At 32.2% G+C, this 23,582-nt stretch overlaps 1 protein-coding gene across 1 annotated transcript in view; it reads left to right on the plus strand.

Moving 5' to 3' along the window:
- Nucleotides 1–14,935, plus strand: part of LOC118182209 (uncharacterized) — a 598,191-nt gene extending 583,256 nt beyond the window's left edge. Inside the window, exon 4 of the mRNA XM_085813841.1 lies at nucleotides 5,933–14,935. Within this exon, the coding sequence (XP_085669967.1) occupies nucleotides 5,933–6,018 (86 nt within the window). The 3' untranslated portion in view covers nucleotides 6,019–14,935. The remainder of the gene's footprint in view (nucleotides 1–5,932) is intronic.
- The last annotated feature ends 8,647 nt before the right edge of the window (nucleotides 14,936–23,582 follow it).

Consider the following 23,582-nt stretch of genomic DNA (forward strand, 5'->3'; position numbering starts at 1 on the left):
CTTCTCCTTTTTCCCCTTGAATTTTGAGAGAAAATCTGAAAAAGGGAATAAAAAATGGTGCCGAGAGAAATGTAAATGGTTCTTCTTTTTTTCACTCGTTTACATGTAAGAGAAGCAAAGGGAAGGGAAGGGAGATTTGTGGTTAGGCGATGCGAGCGCCTTCTTTTTGCGGGAGGTCTTAATTAGTGGCAGACTTCTTTCCTTTCAACGTATTAAAGCGGTAATTACATTATTTGATAATTACTGGCTGTGGCCGCTTTGTTCCGACCTTTTTGTTTGCTCAATCCCACTGCTTCGATCGGTCTTATTCCGACTAGTAGAGGAAAAAAGAGCTAAAAAACCGCAGCAAGAATGGTTGCAGTTTCTTTCCGGTTTGCGGGAAGATGAACCTTCCGAATAAACACCTCTAGAGATAACATGATGAACATCATGGCTTCGTATTTTTTTTTTTTTTTCGTTGTGCGTGGAACTATGTTTGATCGTATTTTGAAAGTTTTCTTTTACATAATTTACTTTCGTTTCATAGGAAATTAAGTATCTCTTTCACGAATTTTGATTTTTCTTTCTTGTTCCACATGACCTCAAGCTACGGTAATAAGTTTCTAAGCCAATCAGTTAGTAATTACGTTAAGAGAAAAAATAAAGGGAATATCTTATGAAGAGCTTGAATAATCTTTCAATTAATTCAAAAAAAAATTTATCTGCTCGTAATTTTCTTGATGCTGCTCAAAAGAAATTTGCTCAAGAATTGGTTATTAAATGAGCTGTAGCCTTTACATATACTAATATTGGTTATGAATATAATCGGTTTTAAAATAATTGAAATTAGCTGACTAGAAGGTAAATACTTATAACAGGAAATTCTCTGGTAGCTTATTTCTTTGTTCTTATTCTATGAGTGGCTGAATAATTTATTTGAATAATTAAAAAGCCTACTTGAAGAAAATTAAGCAGTTTAAAAGTAACAGACGAAAAGGTTTATCGTAAAAATTAGCTCGCATAAGTAAAATCACTTGACTTCCTATTAAATTATACACATTTTTTGCTGCATTTCATTTCAAGTTATTTTCAAAACCAGATTTTTTAAGTTCTTAGAGTTAAAATTAGAGTTTGTATGCCAAAATAAGTAATTTGGCCAGAGGACAAGAAGGCAAAATTTTCGGTGCACAAAATTGAAAGCTGTCTTTGGTCATACTTGGCAAAAAGATACTGAAGCTGGTGCGCCAACTAGCTAAACTCACTATTCTCTTAAGCGTTTCAAATGTAAACAAATGTCAGCCTGGTTAGGCTTAGCGGCACTTTTAGATTTTTTATAATTCTACAACTATTGCATACAGATTAATTAAACGCATAAAAAGCTTATCCTCATGCAGATACTATGAATCTAGATTTTTTTTACATTTATTATTGAAATGAGTTTATAGAGAAGAATTATTTCACTTAAAATCTCGAAGAAAACAACAGAATCTTGTGCACTGTTTCAAAAAAAATTTTTTAAAAATCAGAAAAAGCAAAAATGAAATTTAATTAGAAGATTTATGTAAACAAGTTCAGAGTATATTTAGAATTGTAATTTGAGGGTTATTAGGCATTTTATATCAAGAATGTGTATACGTAAATTCTTAAATTGTTCACCATCTTAAGCACAGTATTATACGTATGGAAATTAAAAAAGCGACAAAGTAATTTATTCATTTTTAAAGCAAAAAAAATGCATAATTTACCAGCATATAAGAATAAAAAACTGAGTTCACCGAGCCGGGTAAAACGAAAAAGTCAGGTGCACAACTATATGTTATAGCCGTCCCATTTCAATGTTCTACGGCTATTCGTTTTTGAGTTAGTGAAGCACATACGTACGTACAGACGTCATGAAAAATATTTCTCCTGAATCCATTTTAAATCCATTTTGCAATTTCTTTCGGGAAAAAGCGTCCTTTATTCTGTAATACGCACACATGTAACGCAAAAGCATCGTTCAGATGGATTCGAAAGCTCTGTCAAAATGGATATTTTTGTTAAAATATCATACATGAAACCTTTCGCGATTACAATACTTCTTTCATTTCATACAAGGAAATAAAAATTATACATTTCTTTGGAAATCTGTCCAGCTTCATCAAAGCGTCACATTTGACAGTGATTTTTGTAAATTGTAAAGTAAAACATTAAGTAAGTAAACATTCCTCAAACGATAGCTGCAGTGTTTGGTTGAAAGAAGGAAAGTGGCTGTCGGAATAGAGTTTTTCCACACCTGCAGCAGGAACGGCGTAAAAGTTAGTTCATTAACGAGATTGTTATGTATAAAAATTTCCGACGTTCCTAATACATACATATAATTTCATAAGAATAAATTGAATTTAATTAAATAAATTTATTTTAAATACAAATTTAATTAAATATTCTTTGCGCCATTGCTGCAAGGAATGAAATTTAAATTTAAACAAATTTAAATTTAAATTTTAACAAACACGTATAAAAGTAAAAAAGCAAATTTAAAGCGAAAATAAAGAAAAAAAAGCCAAAATAATTTTTTAATTTTTTTTTTAAAAATGTGCAAACATATAAAAGATTTAATTCTCGAACTAATCTACAATATCATTTAAATTCAGAAGCATAAGCAAATCAAGTGCAAAACCAATCCATGAAAATAAATTCACTAATTTAGCAAATTAAAATTAATCCAAACAATTTTTTTAAAAATGCATAAGTGAATGACAGTTGAGTAGGCAGGAGACAGACTTGTCAAAGTTAAGTTGCCTCCAAACCTAACTCTCCAATCATTCAATTCGTGTTTCGTCATTCATGCAGGCAAGGGTAAAAGTCAAAACCAAAAGTAAAAAGTGAAGAATGTCCAAAAAGAAATACCAATAAAGTGGTACCCTTAGAAATTAGCATTTAAGAATTAAAGTTCTAAAAGGAAAATACTAATGAAGTCTTTTGAGAAACAAGCAAGTAAAGTCAAGTATTAAATTAAACGTTTTTTTAAAAAAATAAATTTTTTAAAAAATTACTTTTTATAAAAAATAAAAAATAATCTAGAAACCAATGTATTTTAGAAACCCTTGTCTACAGAAACCTCCCCGACACGAATATGCATATCAATAAAAAGAAACTAAAAAAGAACTAGATATAATCCATATAAAAAAATAAGAAAAAAAAGAACTAATTCATAATTTTTAAAAAACAAATATGTACTTAAAAATATAATTTCATATTTAGAAAATACTTAAATACTACATAAACAATTTTAAAAAATACTTAAAGCAAGTAAATAGTAAGTTTTAATTCTAATTTACCTACTATATGAGTGTTGGGGTCTGTAAAAGTGTTTTTATAGAGAAGTAAGTGTGTTCTTCAAATTATATAGATGGCGCTTATGTAGGTAAAGTTGAGTGTCAAGCTGCTATCTTTGTTATATTAATTTTTTTTTACAAACATTAATATTAAAATATATAAATCTAGGAAATCTTATATAAAAATAAATCTAGAAAAAATTAAATTAAAAATTAAAAATCCTAAAGGAATCCTAATCTTAAAAATATTAAAAATCCTAATCTTAAATTTATTTTAATGGATTGGTTTTGCACTTGATTTGCTTATGCTTCTGAATTTAAATGATATTGTAGATTAGTTTGAGAATTAAATCTTTTATATGTTTGCACATTTTTTTAAAATTTTTTTAAAAATTATTTTGACTTTTTTCTTTATTTTGGCTTTAAATTTGCTTTTATACTTTTATACGTGTTTGTTAAAATTTAAATCTAAATTTGTTTAAAACATATAATTTCATAAATATACGTACATACAATTATAACACAAATTATAATTATAACACAAATATACATATAATTTTATAAATGCTCTGCGAATGAAGGTCCAGTGTACGTCTTTTACGGCTAAGAAGTTGATATCATCAACAAGCGTGAATGAAAAGAAAAAATTATTTTGTTTGAAATATTTAAAAAGAAAAAAGCTTTTTTTAGGGATCATGGACAAATCTTAATTGAAAATGTCTTTAATAACAACTCAGTTGTGGAGCAAAAAACAACTCTCGTTTATGGGAAAGAGCCTCTAAGATTTAATTTTCTTTCATTTTATTTATATTTTATTTCGTTTTTATTCATTATGAGCCTAATGGGGCAATTTACCCAGAAGGGCCATTAATTTCGATTTGGCATTTTAAGTCGTCCACTATAAAAGGTGTTTCACTTTTCAAATTGTTGCCATCGAATGTTAGAGCACTGCATTATATTTGAAGAAATTAAATAATGAAGAAGCAGCACCCAAGACGTTGAGAAAATGCCCCTTTGGGCGTTATAAAAGCTTTCAGACATTTTACTTCTTTTTAAATTTCTTTTTTTTTTTTTTTTTTTTTTTTTTTTTATTCTTATTTCGTCATATTTCTCAGATAATGCTTTTGCAAGCTTGTTTTTGAAATGCTTACTGTTAATTTATTTATGCTACTAATAATTCTGAAATAGAGTAATATGAATCAGTTTCCGAATTTATTAGTGTAACTTTTTTTTCCAGTTTAAGCGAAAATATACTTTTTATCATAAATTAACCCCTTTTCCTTTGTCTAGCGTACGTAAATACTATGTTCCCGTTCTGTAAAAAGCAAAGTTATTATTATTATTATTACTGACAAATTATTCCCCATTTTTATGAATGTGACAATAATTGAAAGTTAATATAATGAAATAATTTCTTATTTAGATCATATTAAGTTCTAGTAAAATACTCCTAATGTGAAAAAATGTGTATAAAAGTAGAACTGAACCAATGGATTCAAAATATATGAAATCTTAAAACGCAGTGAATAGCAAGTTAATAAATATACTACAGTTTAACATTTCTTGTAATCTTACCAATTTTTTTCCAACTATAACACATTCTAGATTGAAATGTGTTTTGTTTTTATAATCTTTCTGAAACATTTAAAGATTATTTTTTAGCAAATTTTACAAATGAAAACAACTGACATGGAAAAACACTTAACTAAAATCTTTAATTCTAAAATGACCTTTATACTTACGAGGAATCAACTAACTAACGGGATAGTTACGTGTTAGCGCTGCTAAGATTTTAAAAAAGAAAAAAAAAAAAGTTAGAAACTAAAAGATAGCTCATCGTTTGAAATGAAACAAATTTGCACATAGAAATGTACTGCATTATGTAAACTAAGTAAATAAACTGCGTCATAGTAAACTTTTAGTGTATTGTAATACGCATATTTTTTCTTAACATTAATATAGTTATTTATTTTCATCTATTTGATAGCCCGCCAGCGGCCGAGCGGTAAAATCGCTGAACAGTGGTAGTTCGTTCCGGATTCGAATGCCGGCGAACAGGCTGGCTGCTCGGGCGTTTTCGTGGTTTTTCCCGCGTGTAATATGTATACGAGCCAGTTTTTCTTAGAAAGTCCTAAACAAAGGCATATCTCTCCTTAGGCAGGTGACAGGTGCCGGAGGACGGGGACGCCTGGTGTTTAACAGAGGTAAACAGGCATATGTCCCGCGCCCTCCCATATCTACCGGGGGTTTATTGAGATCTTAAAAGATTTATTACATTGCCATACAGGGGCAGATGAGATATACATTGGTTATTTATATTGTATTACAGATTTTAGGTTTGCAAGGTATACGTTACATAACATACTGGTTACACATTTAAGAAAAAAAAAAAAAAAATATTAACATAACACATAATCCTCGAGTGCGTCACAGTAATTAAATGCATCAATACCACCATCTATTTGATAATAATTTAAGTGGGTTACCTGAAATGGCTGCCCTCTAATTAATTCCGAAAAGCCATGCTTTATTAAAGAATAAAAAAATTTAATTACATAAAATGAATAACAACTAGCATTTAGTCTCATTTATGTTTTTTTTTTTTTTTTTTTTTTTTTTTTTTTTTTTCTCCATAGAATTTCAAGAATCCGGAGCTGACAGACGACGATTAAGGTATGGCTTGTTGGCAGCAGCCGGTTTATTCTGCGCCTTCCTTTGGTGAATCGTCATCCCATCCATCCTCACACTGTGATAGTCATCCGTTCCTAAACGCCGGAAGAGGGCGCTCCGACTCCGAAGAAAGGACGTCGTCCGAAAACCGGAGAAAACCTTACCCGAGGTCTTCACTCGGAACGCTGTCACGGCGGCACCGGCCAACATTGCCGGCCCTGCTCCCCGGCAATGGCGGTGCCTGGCACTGTCACTGCTAGCTGACAGCTTCGTCGTCTCGCTTCTAATCCTCCCCCTCCCCTCGAAATCTGGTGGAGACGGATCCTTGAACTGCATCGAACGCTCATCACTTTCATCTTCACACAAGATACGAACTCCTTGTTTGATTTCAAACTTGTTTAATGCAGTGCGATTTTGCTGATTCGTGTGCCAAAATAACTCCACTAAAATGTTTCCCAGACAATATAGGTTATTTCAGAGTTCTCCCACTTTTTCAATGCGTTATATTTGAACACAAGAACTAAGGAATAACAAAACCATATTGAAATTAACAATGAGAAATTATTTATTATCACATCAAATGCCGAAGTTTGTAATATGTTTCATAACATGTATATATAACATTATGACATGTTTTGGGGACATTGCTTAGTAGGTATTAAAAGCTATTGTTCATTTCGAATCACGAAGTTTGCTCAGAGATCCTGGGTGGTTAGTGATTTAGCTTTGTAATATTTCATAGTCGTGCATGTCTTTACACGACAGTTACAGAATTGCTAAGCCTATATTACACACTTTTTCAAACATTTATAACATCATACTCACGATAAAGGAAATTTTCGAGTAAAGACAGGTATTGTTGTCTGTGGTTACAGTGATGCGTAACATCTGAAGGAAATGTCTTCATTTCATTCACTTTTAAAGCTCTATCTGGCTTTACACACCACAGTAGCAACTGCAACTAATTAAAAAGTTACACTGCAAATAATTAAAAATTAACTCTCTGAAATACCCTATAGCAAACGACTTTACTGAATATCGAAATAATAGTAATTTTTCTGGCACGGTGAGTATCGCTATGACATCATTAAGCGTCATTACTCTGTAACTTTAATTACAGGTCATATCATAAACTCCTCAGACCTCAGAACTGCACAAAACCCATTAATTTATTGCCGTGTTTTGTTTAGTCTGTAATACACACACACTAAGTACATAAAATCCATATATACCTCGTGACATTAAAACGTATAAGTTTGTTTGCAATAACTGAAGCAAAAAAAAGGAAAGCATCATCATAGCTCCTCTTCTTACAAGACAAGCAGATGCTATTTCGTTTTATGTTATAAAAATTTGCTCACTTCACATTTGTCTTATTCGGCCATGATGCTAGGAAAAAATACTTTCAATTTAGCCGTTTTTGCTTTTATAAAAAGAGACGTTGTTCTCACCCTACTGCAAAATAAATATAAGTTAAACAAAGAAAATACTTTTTCTGTGGATAGCATAACTCTTCAGAAATTCTGTCATGTATTCTTTGGCCATAACAAGCGCTTCTCTTACATAAAAAAAAGGCTCTTGAAATTATAGCAATACCAGAATCCTAGTTAGAAACCACAAACCCTTAATTTATTTAGTCATTTTTTCTTAACTTTCTCATTTTTTAATTCATCTGAAGCAAAATTGACTAAGTATTTACAAATTATTAATTATCACGATATTATCTATTTAAAGGAAACCTAGATTACAGTAAAAATACACACTGATATTAATATTACGTTACCTAATAAGATACTCTATCTTTACTTATGGTATCTAATAATATTTCTTCACTTCTACTTTCCTGTATCTTGACTCTCGCCTCTCTTACTGTAGTCCACTCACGCTCCTTAGGTCCTCAATTCATTAGGTCCTTAGATTCTTACTGTAGGATTCCTTAGGTCCTTACTGTAGTCCACAATCCATTCAGTGCTGCTGAAACTTAGTATCATCTGCTAAAGCTAGCAAGTCTCAGCATCGTCTTCATCACCTTTCATTCTGTCTTCCGTCGTAGAATGATTTTCAAGAGCCTTACATATCCCTGTTTTCTTGAAGGTCTTTACTATAATTGCTTTATCAATTTCATGCACCCTAAATTCTCCAACAAATTAATTAGTAAGATGAAAATTATTATGTGGGTGAATCTATTTTTAAATTTAGGGGAGCTTGCTGTCTAAACACCTTGAGGAAGGGGAAAAATATGTAAATAATTAAAACATTTTCATAATCTTGAGCTGAAACCTGGAGGGGAAGAAGAAATATGCGGGATGGGAAATACGCGAGTATATACGGTAATTAATAATATAAATTGCCGGTATTTAGTATAAATTAAACCATGATTTTCGAAGGAGAAAACTTATGTATTTGTATGCAAATAGATAACAAACAAAATAAACAGTTATTCACATGGTTTCGAAATTATCACACATAAATTAAATGAAACTGCATACTTCTTGTCATAAAATATTGTAAGTAAATGACGCTTATAAGCGTTGATGTATTGTACCAGTTGCAATATTAGTGAGCAAGATTCAATGAAACTCTTTTTAAATAATAATCTCGAGTTCAAACCAATGACAAAAGAAATCAAATTATGAATTTTATATTTTTGGTAAAAACTCAAAATTCGCCGTAAAGCCTAAATTGAGCATATTCAGACTATCTTATTGCACAGATTAATAAACAAGCGATATCAAAGAAATAAATACTAACCCTTAATGCTTAACGTTTTATTATATATATTTTGCTGAAAATAGAACTACATAAGGATTTAATTTTAAAAAAAGATCCACACATTGACCCATTAGATATTCACATCAATGAGCTACTCAAGTAATTATTTAACCAATCAACGTTGTTATATTTCACGAAAGCTCTCGTATCCTGTTAATTATTTTAAGTATTTCTTTCAACATCTACAATATTCACAGAAAGTAGTTTTTATTTTAAAAGTTTCTAATTCTCAGTTATCTTTCAATATTTCGATATATTTTATCACCAAATCTCAAGCTTCTCCAATTAGTTAATTTTAATAATGCTACAGTTTTAAGAAAATTTCATTATGGAATGTTATTCAGGTTAAATATTTATTGTTCTACAATAATTTTCAGATTTTATCAGTTTTATTTATTGCTCCTTTTCCTTCTAAGAAATTCAATTTTTAGGAATAGATGGTATATTTTATTATAGTTTCCGTATTTAGCAACTGTATTTTCTTCGAAGAAGTTAATCATAACTTAACAGTCCCAAAATTTATTGTTATTGAGTTACACAGAAATAGAGAAATAATTTTCCCAGAGTATGGGAGGGGAGTTTTAAAAATGATGGCAATAAACTTTCATCCTTCGGTATCAAATTTCATGTCGATATGTGTTTCTTCTTACAATTTACTAAACTTTAGTAAATAGTGGTTGTTGAAATAAAAAACTGTGGAAAATAAAAATCACAATGAACAATTCCATTTTTATATTTAAGAAATGTATATAAATATTTTAGAAGGCCAAAAATATTAACTATTCATCTTAACCTTCAATTTAATTACATTTCAAATTTCTTTCTGGATACCATTCTTGTGCTGTCATTCCCGCAAAGCACACTTCTTTCTTTCTTTTACAGTATACTCGTAAAATCAATTTTCTTTTCTCTTTTGAGAGAAGGAGGAGATTTGCAAAGCTCCTTTCCAGTAAAAACTCACAGAACTCTACTGTATAATTATTATAAAGAACTTAAAGCTCTATAAAAAGCTCCTACTATACCAAAATAAATTAACAAAGCTGTTGAATAATTTATGGAATTTAAGGGGTACAAATAGAAGAGATGGGCGTTTTTCTAGCATGTAAGACATTCTGATCTAAACATATGTTATTCCATTTATAGCAGATACGTACTAGCAGTACTAACAAACTTTATTCAAACATAGCTTCTCAGCTACTGATATATATATAATTAGATAGTACTTTAAAAACTAATTTATTGTAACCAAGTTTTAAAAAAACTAATTTAGCCATTCGAAAAAAAAAATTAATTAATGGGGAACAATTAATAGGTAATAATTTTACAAGCATACTTTAAAATACCTAACATTCCAAAAGCATTAAAAAAAGAAAAAATAGTAATTTAGAAAAGCAAAGTATATAAATTAATATTTATTTTTAATAAGTAAATGAAAATACTCAAAGAAACGAAAAATGAGACAAATGAAGGCCTCAAAACTTAAAACAGCATATGATGTCTTAATTCTGTCTTTTATTGAGGAAATGGACAGAATTAAATCAATCTTAACGGTCCCGGTGACAAAGAAATAGAAAACAACGTTTCTGAAAGGTACAAAGTGACAAATAATTTTAAAAAAATGCTGAAGTAAAAATACAGTTAACTACAATTTAACTTGCATTCCCAAGGATGTTTTCTTTTCTGGTAAAATAATTAAAGAACGAATGAATAAATGTAGCAAAAGTAAGATAGTAAAACCAAAATTTTTAATTCATTTAATTTAGTAAAATAAAAAATATTAAAAAATAATGATTTAATTTTAAATTCGAAAGCCAACTATTTTGGAAAAACTTTCAAATTGAATGAAATTTTAAAATATACCTTTTGACGAACTGATAGCAGGACTATTAGTATAGGAAACCAGAAATAGGAGAGATATAAGAAAAACGCTGAATTTCTTCACTCTACTAAGTCTGCTTGGAAATTTAAAGAAAATAAATAAGCCTTTTTTAATAAAAAGGAATTTAGCTAAAACAGATAACGTAATTCACAATTACATATAAATTGCTCATCCACAGCTAAGCTCCGAAAGGTTTAAATCAACGCTTCGTTATAACTTTTAAAACGTATTCTACCATCTAGTGCAGTGGCATTTAGTTCACGCTCACTTAATAAATTAGAATTCTTAACGCTTCTTTCATATCCTTCCTTTATTTTTAACGGAACTATACTGCTTGTAAGTACACAATTCGAAAAATGCCGTAGTTCTAAAAGGGTTATATGTTCCTTAATTAAAAAACAATGTTAGCAATTACTTTGTAAAAGCATAAAATTTTAGACATTTACATTGCGTTGAAGATTTAGTGGAGCTACAATAAATTGCAGCACTCCCTTTTTAATTAAAAAAGAACAGACAGTATCTCTTTAACCTACAATTCTGTTAAACAATATTTTGCTTCTTTAACAGAAAAGGAACTCTACTTTCCTTTCCCCTTTAAATGAGAAATAAATAGTAATAGTAATGCGACATTATAAACCTACTAAACTGAATATATATCTGCACGTGTTTAATACCAGCCAATTTAATATTAGTTCTTCTAGAACTCACCTTTTTTTAAACTGAGATTATATTTCCCAAAGGAATTCAACTTTGCGTTTCTGTTGTTTAACCCTAGAAGTAATTCTGCGGAACAAAATCTGCCTCTCAAGTATATCAGAGAATTATATATAACAGAAGTAAATTATAGTTTAACTCTTGGAATAAATAATCATTAAATTATGGAAAAGGAGTTATTTAATAACTGCTAGATTATTTTATTGGAAAATATGTGTTTGTAAAGTCAGTTATTTGGCACAATGCTTTCCGTTCAATCCGAGTGAGATTGAAAACTAATATTAAAATAATACGCTTTCGAAACTGTAATGAAATAAATAAATACATAAGTGCATTCAGTATCTTATTAAATATATATTCACAAAAATGCAGTTGAAAACAAATAATTTAATGTGTGTGCTAAGCGATTCTCTTATGTGTTTTCTTCATATAAAAAATGATATTGCCATCTTGCTTCGAAGTTCAGAGGCAGAAAAAAATTAAATTTTCGTGCAAAAAATAGTAATATAAATTAAATTAACTTGTAATCGAAAATATATGAGCCTAACATTTACAGCGAAATCTGTGAGTTCTGTCATTTTGTACCAGGTTACACGCACGACATAAGCAAGATAATTGAAAATATAAGATCTATATTGTGATGATAGTGTGATATGTGTTAATAGTGTGAAGCAAAAATAATCCATAGTGCGCAAAAGAGGAAAAAAATTCATTATCAGGCACAAGCCTAAGTGGAAACACTAGAGTTCAGGTGCACTTTTCTTATACTTCAGTGGTCGGAAAATAACGCTGACCACTTCAACCGTACTGCGGCATCCGGAAACGATCCAGAGCCAACCATACATCATAAAAGATTAGAAATGCTTTCTAATCTTTTATGATGTATGGTTGGCGAAATGTATGGTTGGCTCCGACACTAGATGCACTTGTACATAGTTGGCACATTTAAAGAACGTCGATGAATCGACGATACGTAGGGAAAGCGACGTGAATAAACAGAGAAAGTAACTCTCCTTGGATCTCAATACAATGTGAACTAATATGAACTGCTGAAACTGGTATCATATCCACAAGCTACTCTCAAAAGCCCATCAAACTTTTCCCGAAATCTTCGCTTTCCAGATATCTAATGGGTTGTCTTATACGAAACACTCCAAGGGACAGAGCTTAAAGCTAAACATTTGTGGTTCAGTTGCAAAATATTCCGCCTAGCTAGCTAGCCTACACATCGGTTTCGATTGAACTATTTCGGCTAAAGCCCTCCAATGGTAGGAGAAAGAAAAACTCATTTCTGCGATAAGTTTCGCCCTTAGCTAGATGTCATAGCCGGTATTCCAACTGCAGTTTTAAATTCAAACTTCAAAATTTCATCTTTTTTAGTTCTGCGCAAATGTAAATAGAATGCGAATTTCCGACAGTTACATAATGACAGTAGTTATGAGATTCATTGTTCATTAGTCACTCACAAACATTTATGGATATAGAAAATAATATGGGCGGAATGCCTTTTCAAAGTTCTGCTAGCTATGAAATGAGAGTAACCCAGTCACTAAAATTTACTTATAGCAATTAAAAATAAAAAGAATTTCATAGATTTATACAAAAATGTACTTTTTATTACGAAATTCAGCGTGCATAAGATTTTCAGTATTTTCAATAGAAAGAAGCGAAATCGATGAGCAATATAAAAGGAAATTAAAAAATAATTAAATCATTTTCGAAACTTAAGCAAAATATAATTCTAGTGAGAATTCATTAATAGCGTATAAAAGGTTAGACTAGTAAAAAAATATAGGAATAATTTATTTTTAAAGGAAAAATTTAAATTTTTAAAACTTGTCCTACAGTTTTAAATTTATAATAAAAATCTAGAGAAAAAAATATAAATTTTGATAAAATTGAATTTGCATTAAAGTTATTTCGCATGTTTCTTTGGCATGTCATGTTAACTTAATCATAAAAATGAAACTTGAAATTTATTGGAATGAGTATACTATAGAGTCATCTGACATGTAAACTGAAAAGTAGCGGAAGAGTAAATTTAGAAATACAGTCTGGAAGCACATCAGCAGAAAAACAATCTTCAAGGATTCTGAGAAGTGTTACGCAATAATCAAATTTATGTACTTTACGAATAATAAAAAATTGCAATGCTTTTCCATAATATGGAAAGCACAATTGCGGAAATTAGCCGCTGTGTTAAAATATTTCAAAAATAAGATTAATGTAAAAACAATTTATCCCAACTATACTTTCAAAGACTTCCAATTCTTACTTAATTAACTATTCTCATATACAAAACCAGGAAATAAAGGCGAAAAAAATCTGAATAATATGGATAAAATTGTACCTGCTGTATGTGAAGTATCACAACGTATTCATTTTTACTTTTATTAACAGTCCTTTAATCCTTCGGCCCACCAGCGGCCGAGCGGTAAAGTCGCTGAACACTGGTAGTTCGGTCCGAGGTTCGAATTGCGCGAACGGGCTGGCTGCATGGGTGTTTTCGTGGTTTTCCCCATGTGTAACGTGTATACGAGCCAGTTTCCATTAGAAAGTCCTCCACGAAGGCATCTCTTCCCTTAGGCAGATAGCCCTAGTGTGCTTTGCCGTAATTTACACCAATCACCTTTAATCCTTCACTAGTGTCTTAGAATAAATGCCGTAGATTTCCCGCGCCTTATGCAATATGAGTATTGTATCTAATATATCTATATTAGTATTGTATCTAATCAATCTAATATATCAAAAATCAGGAATAAGCACATTTAGTGGGCACAGTTACACTAAAATGCCTTAACCATCAGCCAACGCGCTTTTAGATACTTTCAGTTGCACTGAAATTAAGCATGTCTTTCAGATCTATGCGTTAAACTAACATGAGACATGAGACATGAAAGAAAAGAAAAGCTTTTCCTTGATTAGATAGCTGACGTCTCAACTACAGTAAATGCAAGTGAGCAAACTTTATGGCATAATAACCTTGGCCATTAACAGCTGTAAATTTTCAGACTTCCTGCCAGAAATACTACTAAATTTATCGAACCTCAGTACACGAACCCGTAAAAATTGCATTGCATAAAATGTGCTTCACTGGTTTCATGTTCTTAGACATTACATAAGATTATAAAATGAGCTTTATAGTGTATAATTTTTTCCAAAGTGTCATGTCGTGTCAATGTCTGTCAGCACAAGTGAAGGGCATCGCCAGTTATATTTGAAATGGAAAATGTTCGAATGCTAAGATAGAACTACAGATATATGCATAGAAATTGGGCATAATGTGATAAGCTTTTTGAATAAACAATATCTGCGCTCCAACAAAGAACATCTTGTGATTTTATGCAAATGAAATGGAAAGGACAGCATAAAATATTCGTGAGACTATTGCGTTGTATAACTGTAGTTCAAGGTACTGCAAATTTTTGAAGTGTAATCTGCATATTGCATATCTAGAATATGTTACAAAATTCACCAAAATGTTTGAAATGTTGACTTCTTAATTAATTCCATACTCTGTTCTTTTTGTAAAAATCATAATAAAATTGATAATTGCTTAATTAGTTGTCATACCTTCCTGAAATAAAAAGTTAAAAACGATTGTCATTTTTGTTCAACGTTCTTTTTCAAAATAACTACACATTTTTTTTTATAAAATAGTTTTTCGTCTAATTGTTTCCCATAGAGAAGAAATAGCATTACTCTGCCTTTTTGAATATATTAAAATATGCAAGAATATTGGACTGATATAGCTCTAAAACTATTGATGATAGGTCCATAGTTCTTAATCAAGAAATGAAATTGATACATTAGACTTACAGCCTACAAAAGTTTCGTTACGTGACACCTTATGTTAATTTAATTTTACAAAAGCCTAAATTAAACATTTTTACATATATTTTCCACAGTAAAGCTCCAATTCTAAGTTTTTATTTTAATTAACCCAGTTACATTATTATTTTAGCTCTTCTATAACTTCCATTAGAGTACAAGTTAGTAACATTAAAAATAAGTTAGTCAAATTCTACTTGTGAGGATTTTCAGAAAACATCTGGTATCTTATCCATATTGCTACAATACTTTTAAATAATATGCTGTAATTATTTAACTGAAAAGCAAAGATTCCTGCTAGCAGTGGTTTCTTCGGTAGACCTTAATCAGGACTTAGGCCAGAACTGTTTTCTGTATTATATTCACTTCGAATATGAGTTTGTTTATCCATTAGCTAGCAGAACATTTGTTCCAATTAATTTGCTTTATCTTTGTCTACGTGTTTTAAAATAATTTAATTTTGGATCTGAATTCGATTTCAATCATAGCAGCTAAATGAACAGCAGCGATGAAAAGTCGTCCGAAAGACTTTCCGCACTTATTAAGAAGTAAATTGGGAGTTTTAAGTTCATAAGGTAAGCGTATAGATCCCGACATTCTTATTACATTATGCTTGAACAAGTAAAGGGCTTAAACAGTCCTGGTCATGTTGCAAGGTGCCAACAAGTCCCCATGAATCTTCCGGCGTCCGGTAGACGCAATGTGAGCGTCGATGAAACCCGATATTAGTTTCGGCGGAAAGAATTGTATGCTAAACTCCGTGGTAGGTCTGATGAATCACTCTCTCCTGTAAGTGGGCTGCAGAATTCTTAAACGGGTTTGCATTGAACGCGCAGGTACTGAACTGGTTTACACGTACCAGGTAAAATGTTTAGGCGGAGGATATAGTGAGACGTTCAGATTCAGAACGTGGTGAGATTAATTAGGGTTTTTCTCGCTCTAAGATTGAGAGCCCGTTTCGAATCATAATCGTGTAGGGGGTATCAGGTGGTAAATACGGATTTAAAGCCATTTATTTTACTGAAAGGTGAGACTTTAAAACTGTTGTAAGGAAGGAAATTGGACTACCAAGTAACAGAGTTATTCGTACCAAGGCTGTTCGTTCACTTGAATAATTTTGTCGAATTTCGTAATCCTTGTAAATTAGAATAGTTTTCGAGCTACCACCTGAAGTATGAAAATCATAGATTGGCCCAAAACAGCTGTACAACTTAGATATCGAGAACAGTTAATTTGGAAGCAGCGATAACTTCGACAGTAGCTTCGATAATAGATTTAGTAGAACTTTGGGGGATCAGAAAAGCGAGGTGGCGATCGGCAGTAGATCATGAAGAAATTTGTGGATATTTTGTGTATAGGATAATAAAAGAAAAGGTTGTGTCGATAAAAAAAAGGCTTCACTTAAAATAGGATGAGTTCCCTAAAAATATGATGAAGTGATGGAGAACAGAGAGCTAAATCTCCTCCTCGTTGTTAAAGAATGTGGAGTTGCCCGTATGGTAATGGTGATGAATAGAATTCCCTTAATAACGTTATTGCAAACCAGGGCGCAGTGCAGTTTTTATTCAGAAAACTTTTAATAGAAGTTTCAAGAAGTTAATTTAGAAATCAAACCACAAAAAATCCGCGTTATATTTGCAAATTTTCACAGGACTAGTTTCGATGGTTTTACCGAACAACCATTATCAGTTGCCAAAGTGCAAATGAACGAGATAAGATATAGTGATAAGATAAAATCAAGTAAGAACGGCTGGTCAGGAATTAAGCTACTGCTGCCATCTATTGATGAAACAAGGAAACTAAAACATAACTTACTTAAAGGCTGAAAGTAAAGATAGATTGAAATTAGAGTGATTAACAAGAACAGAATTTTTTTTTTTTTTACGTAAAACACATTTAAAATATATTCACCAATCGAAGATGCTTTATGAATAATTTTCGCTGCAGAAAAATAGAAAGTGTGATTTTCGGACCAACAATGCTGGGCAACGGAGGACGTCTGTGTTTCCTTTTCCTTAACATATGCCTCATGTTGCTTAACGCGAGATTTTAAGGCTCTCTTAGTTTGACCAATGTAAATTAAACCATGTGGGCAAGGAATCCTGTAAATATCACAGGCATTCATATCGGGAATGGGGTTCTTTAGTATGAAACTCGGAATTTTATTGCTAAGAGTATAAATGACCCGAAAGTTAAATGCCTGTAAATTACGTGCAAATTTTATAGCTAATTGATGGCAAGGAAGGAATAACAGAATTCTTATAATCTCTTAAAACAAATCCTCCTCTGAATTGGCTCTTGATCAAGCACTAAATCATTTAAAAGCAGTAGCTATTGACAGGAGCTTTTAATCGAACATTATTAACTAAGCAGTTAAAAGAATTCTCATCTCAACACACCAAAAGGCACACTCTTGTTTTAGTAATTGGACACTCTTGTTTTAGTAATTGGACTCAATTAGGAGATTGTGAAGATTCTATTGTCATTCCTTTCTTTCCATCAATTAGCTATAACATTGCACGTATTTTACAGGCATTTACTTTTCGGGTCGTTTATTCTCTTAGCAATAAAATTCCGAGTTCCATACTTAAGGATCCCATTCCCGATGTGAATTCCTGGGGTATTTACAGGATTCCTTGCTAATGTTGTTTAATTTACATTTGTCAAATTAAGACAGCCTTGAAATTTCGCATTAAGGAACATGAGGCATATGTTAGTTAAAAGGAAAAACAGAAGTCCTTTGTTGCCCAGCAATGTTGGTCTGAAAATCCCACTTTCAATTTTTCTGCAGCCAAAACCATTCAAAAAAACATCTTCCATTCGTGAATTAAATTTTCTAGACGCGTTTCACATTCAAAAAATCTTTCTTGTTAATTTCAATCCATCTTTGCCTTTAAGGAAATTATGTTTTAGATCTCGTTTTATCAATAGATGGCGTCAGTAGCTTAACTCTTGTCCAGCCATTCTTATATTATCTTATCTCGTTCATTTGCACTTTGGCAGCTGAGGACGATGGTTCGTTAAAACCATCGGAACTAGTCCTGTGAAAATTCGCAAAAATAACACATTTTTTGTTGTTTGTTTTCTAAATGGAAATTACATACTAAAGTGGTTTTACAGTTAAATTTTCCAAAAGACGTTATAGCACATATTTTTGTGTCCTTTTTTAATTATAAGGAAAATTTATAATTTAGTATTGATTTAAAAATTCTAATTGGAAGGGCTGGTTTATGACTGTTCACATAAAATATAAAAGGAACTGACAATTATATTATTTGCTTGGAGTTGAAGCAAAGAACTGGAGAACATTCCAGAAAAAAGGGGGATTTTTAAATAATTCTTTCTCTTTTGGAGTTGTAAAAGGTAATTCATAGGCACTGAATATGGAAACTTCGCGAAACAGAAGCAATTTTCCTATTTGGGAAAAAGAACCGTTTCCTGACCGTGGGAAAGTGACCGTGACTGAACGCGTTACCTTATTAGCAAAGAATAAGACCCAACGACGAATAAATTCCTCTGATCCAGTTTCCGGGGGAGAAAGCGAAGAAGAAGGAGCGAATGAATAGTAAGTGTTAGCTGATACCGAAAGAAGGAAACGAAAAATTGAGGGTAATTAGCCAGGTACCCCGATATCTATGAGCTGAAGAGAGGACGGGAAAAGCTAAGAAAGGTGGCTGAACCCTCTTCCGAAAGCTCTATTTACCTTAACGGGGTTTTCAATATGGACGGTCATGCCAAGAGAAACGGCATTTTGGAAGACGTGGACCCCACACGTCTCATTCGGCATGGAACGTCGTTCATCGAAGATTGCGTAGGAAACCAGAGTTTTAGTTGCATTTTGCTTTATCCGGCGACTCTGACTAGCAATACCGTTAAAATCAACCCACTCTTCCTTGGGAAAAAGATGGAAAATGCCTGAGGGAAGAGTCACTAGAAGAAATTATCTCGGACATCCACAATCTGTGAACAGGAACAGCCTACCCTGTGACCAGTGTCATTATCAGTACTCTAATTTTTCTTCACTCTACGGTCTATTTCAACTATCCATTCGTTATGGACTATCTGAGCTCATGAACTAAATATTAATGTTACGAATTTTGCATATGCGTAAGTAATTTTAGTGAAATTATAACTAAAATCGTTGTATGCTTTGCATAATGTAGCATGAGCTGCTTGAAAGAGACGATGCGGTATCAGAACATAAGAATACAGGGACTGTCATTGAGGTAAATAGGTATCTCGGTAAACTGGTGAGGTATCGCTAAGGTAACGATAGTTTTGGCAAATTATTTTTGTCCCCAAATTTGGCCAGAAATTGGAAAATGTTGCCAACTTGACGACCATTAGGCAACCTTTTGGCCGGTCCCTGTGTAACTGTGGTTGGTATTGTAACTGAATAAATATAATTGATCCCTATATGTAGCTGTAACAGTATCTGGCCCTCATATGCCTTCTAGTTATTTCGAGAATTGGAAGGTATTGGAGATTTCTCCGTGGCTTGGGGAAAACTACATAAGACCCAGGAGAGCAACAGTTTTTCAGTTAAGAGTCGGAGTACCAAAATATCTCCACTTGAACTTCGCTCTCTAGATGGATGCACTTTGCCATTGTTTTAAACGTTCTTAGTAGTTTGAAGTGTAACTATTTGATTGTGCTCTATACTGATAATAGCTGTACGAGTATTTTTCTGGAAAGTTCCAGAACTGTAAAGTGTTTCTTTCGGTAAAATAAATTTTATCAATCTGTCATCGGTCCTGTGTGCATTCAATCCATTAGAATTCATACGCACGCAACATAATCTTAAGGTATGTGACTTTACATGTGTTTTTTTGCATATGCAGAAATTCATGCTTACCTCTTAATTTAATATTGTTTTGTTTAATTGATAAGTTACATCTTAAAATCTATAAGCTATATCTTACTATATCCAGATATCTTAAAATATAGCATTCTCCTTTTTTACTGTTTAAATGAGAAAATAAGTGATTATTTAGTTTTAAGTTGCATAGATAGGTTGTTCGCATAATTTGGAAATTAAATTCAGATATATTTATATTGATAGGGTTCTACTAACCGCAGTACGGAATAGCTCTCAATATGAATTAATATAAATTTAATTAAATAATTTATTATTGAAAACGGAAACTAAATTTTTTATATAAAAATATTGATTTTAAAACAAGTAGAGCTGATCTGTAGATATGGAAAATCCAGACTCGAAATGTGTAACTATATGGGGTTTTATCTTTCTCCCTTACACACACATTTCTTCAACAGTGACGAGACGTCAAATCCTGAGTTCCCTTCTAGCATCACCATTCTGCTGGACTGTGAAAAAGAATTCTTTCCTCCTGTATTTTTACAAGTCCGTGTACACACTTCGCTCATTCCTGAGATTAATGTTAATTTTTTCTGTACAAATTTCTGTTTCATAACCATCTAAAACACCAAACTGTCACCTCCGACATAAGACGAACACATTTTTAATAGTTCGAACATGTCCGTAAACAACGATATTATTGTTTCGACGCAAACACTTGAAACCAACAGAAAATCCTTTAAAGTTCCACTATTCTGGAACGATAATCTGAGTAAGTGGTTTCAAGAAAATGAAACCAAGTTCTTAAGCAGTGGCAAAACTGCCGATGCCACAAAACATCATATCGTGATGGGCCACATTGAGACCGATATGTTAAGTCAGGTAAGTGACATAATGGATTCTTCTTCAGTTATCGATGCATATGACACTTTTAAAAAAATAGTTGAAGTTTTCTCGACGTTGAAGAAAAAAAAAATTTAAAAACTTTTAAGAGATATCGATTTAAGCCACAAACTCTCGTCTGTTGTACTCCGATAAAGGCAGGAATTGGCTGGACCTCTTGTCGAAACTGAATTATTAAAATCGTTATGGCTTCAGCACCCTCCAGATCAGATGCAAGATGGAATTTTCTGATAACGAACTTAAAAAAATAGCAGCTATGGCTGATAAAATTTCTGACATCACAAATCCTGCTCAGCTTCATGCCATGGAAGTCAAATCGAAAGCAGTTAATTCTACTGATGCAAGTGACGCTTTAGATAATTTGTAGAAATAAATATCTGATTTAAATAAATAAAGTAGATAAACTTCTTATGTTCTATTTTCGTGTTCGATATCACTCTGGTGGTCGTTCTGATTCTATATCTAGATTCTAAACAAACGAATAAACAAAACGCAAAGCAACCACGTCAAGTTTCATGATATTTATCTCTATTAAATACTTCAGATAGCTGCTTGAAGATGTGAATATTACAGTATTTTCAAAACATAAGCCACACGAAAACATATTTTCCCAAAAGTATTACAATATCTCTTCTTGACAAATTAATCAATTAATTAATAATTAATTTCATAATTCAGTTCACTACTGATATTCAACATGTGAGTGATTGAAAAATATATGCTAGTCCCTTTTAGACACCATATGCTAGTCTCTTTTAGACAAAGTAAATTCAGTTCTACAGTTAAAGAACTTAAACATGCCTGAGAGTTTTTAAAACTATATTGCGACATTTCAAATGATAAAATCTATCCTTTTGTTCCAGACAGTCATAGAAACATTTTCTTTTCAGTTCTGCATAATCTTTCTCATGCTGGACCTAGAGCAACGATGAAATTGACCAGCGACCTATCTTTCTGGCCTTGAATGATAGTGTAGGATATCTTGAACTTCACTAAAATTTGCATACAATGTTAAAAGGCTAAAATGTCTGATCATGTGCACTCTTCTTTAACTTCTTTTATAGTTCCAAGATGAACGTTTTTCGCATACCAGCACAGATTTGTTTGGGTTTCTTCCTTCACCTCAAGAAATGTCATTTTGTCTGACATGCATTAATAGGTATACTCATTGGCCTGAAACTTATCCAGGCAAAAATACTCGGTCAGAGACCGTCGTCATTACTTTTTATGCAAGCTGGATCTCTAGATTCGGTGTACCTGACAAGATCACTACTGATTGTGATAGTCAATTTCTAAGTGAGCCTGGAATTCACCTTTCAAATACCACTGCGTACCCCTACTAGCTAATGGGCCAACGGAACATATGTCAATGAAACCAATGGGCTTTTAAGGCGTTATTCAAAAGACCGATATCTTTACCTCTTGTGAATGTTAACCACAGCAAATGTGAAGAAAGGATCTTCCGAAGAGGGAAGGAATACATGGAAGGGGGAACAGAATCGTCATTCCTAGGCTACCGAAGTTAAAACCAGTGAGAGATGTGGAACAACTTGCGATTCAAAAATCCTCGCTTAAGATGTGAAAAGGATGCATACGTTAGAATGAGTTAGTTATTTGTAATTTTTTAAACAAAAGTTAGTTGATCGTTCCCGTTGAGGACCAGCGTGTAGTGAACGAAGCACAGTCACCGGATCCAACCCCTCGAAATGGAACGTTGCCACCAGCCGCGCATTTTCAGCAGATAAGCCTAGTTTTACAATATATATATATATATATATATATAATCAGCATTTTAATAGAATGACCTCAATTTTTGAAGATGCGTGCTTAATATACTAATTCTTAATATGTATTAATATAAAGAATATCACATTAATGAAAATAAATAAGACATGTGAAATACTAAAATTATAATTATACACATGAAAACAAATACTATACACATAAAAGCAAAATTACAAATACGAAATGTAAAAGAAAATTAAGAAATAATTATCTGTAGGTAATTAAACTCCAGTTTAAAAATTCTGCTGTGTATGGAACAATTCAAAACGAGGATCGGCACACAGGACACTGACGGCGTTTTTCGCCGAGCAAGTAAGATTCATCACACATCGGGTTGATTCCTTCCCCCTTCGGTAATAATGCTGTAAAGTTAATTTTTAATTAACCAAGAAAGCTGATGTTAAGTTTTAAAGTAAATACAAAAAAGGACAACTGATCTGAGTTTTCCGTCACGGAAGTTTGGCGATGTTACACCCACTATAGTCAGCTAGATGCGATTTCTCACGTTCTCCTAAGAAAAAAATAAAAATACATAAATGGAAACATTGAGCTGGATGCTCTTCCCCACATTCTATAACGGAAAATGCAAACAAAGAAACGAAAACAACAAAAACAAAATTCCTAGCGAAAATAAGCAAAAACCGTTTTAACCTAAAGAGCTGTGATTCCTAGTTTGTTTACACCAATAAATCAATCAAAACTAGAAGCATAGAACAGAAACTAATGCTCATAATGAAGGTCAAAAGCCGCATGACTTAACCGATGTGAAAACCATTACCATTTAGCACCATCAACTGGAATTTAAAAATTCAAATAAAGCGTTCCGTTTTCAAATTGTGGCTGGGCTGAAGAGATTGAACTTCGCACATAAACGATGCTGAGCTGTAAGAGTAGAATCGTTGCGTCGCGTCTA

This window comes from Stegodyphus dumicola, chromosome 3, assembly GCF_044657685.1.
Source record: "Stegodyphus dumicola isolate Sdum_Otavi_A_Nest chromosome 3, ASM4465768v1".
Lineage (NCBI taxonomy): Eukaryota > Metazoa > Arthropoda > Arachnida > Araneae > Eresidae > Stegodyphus > Stegodyphus dumicola.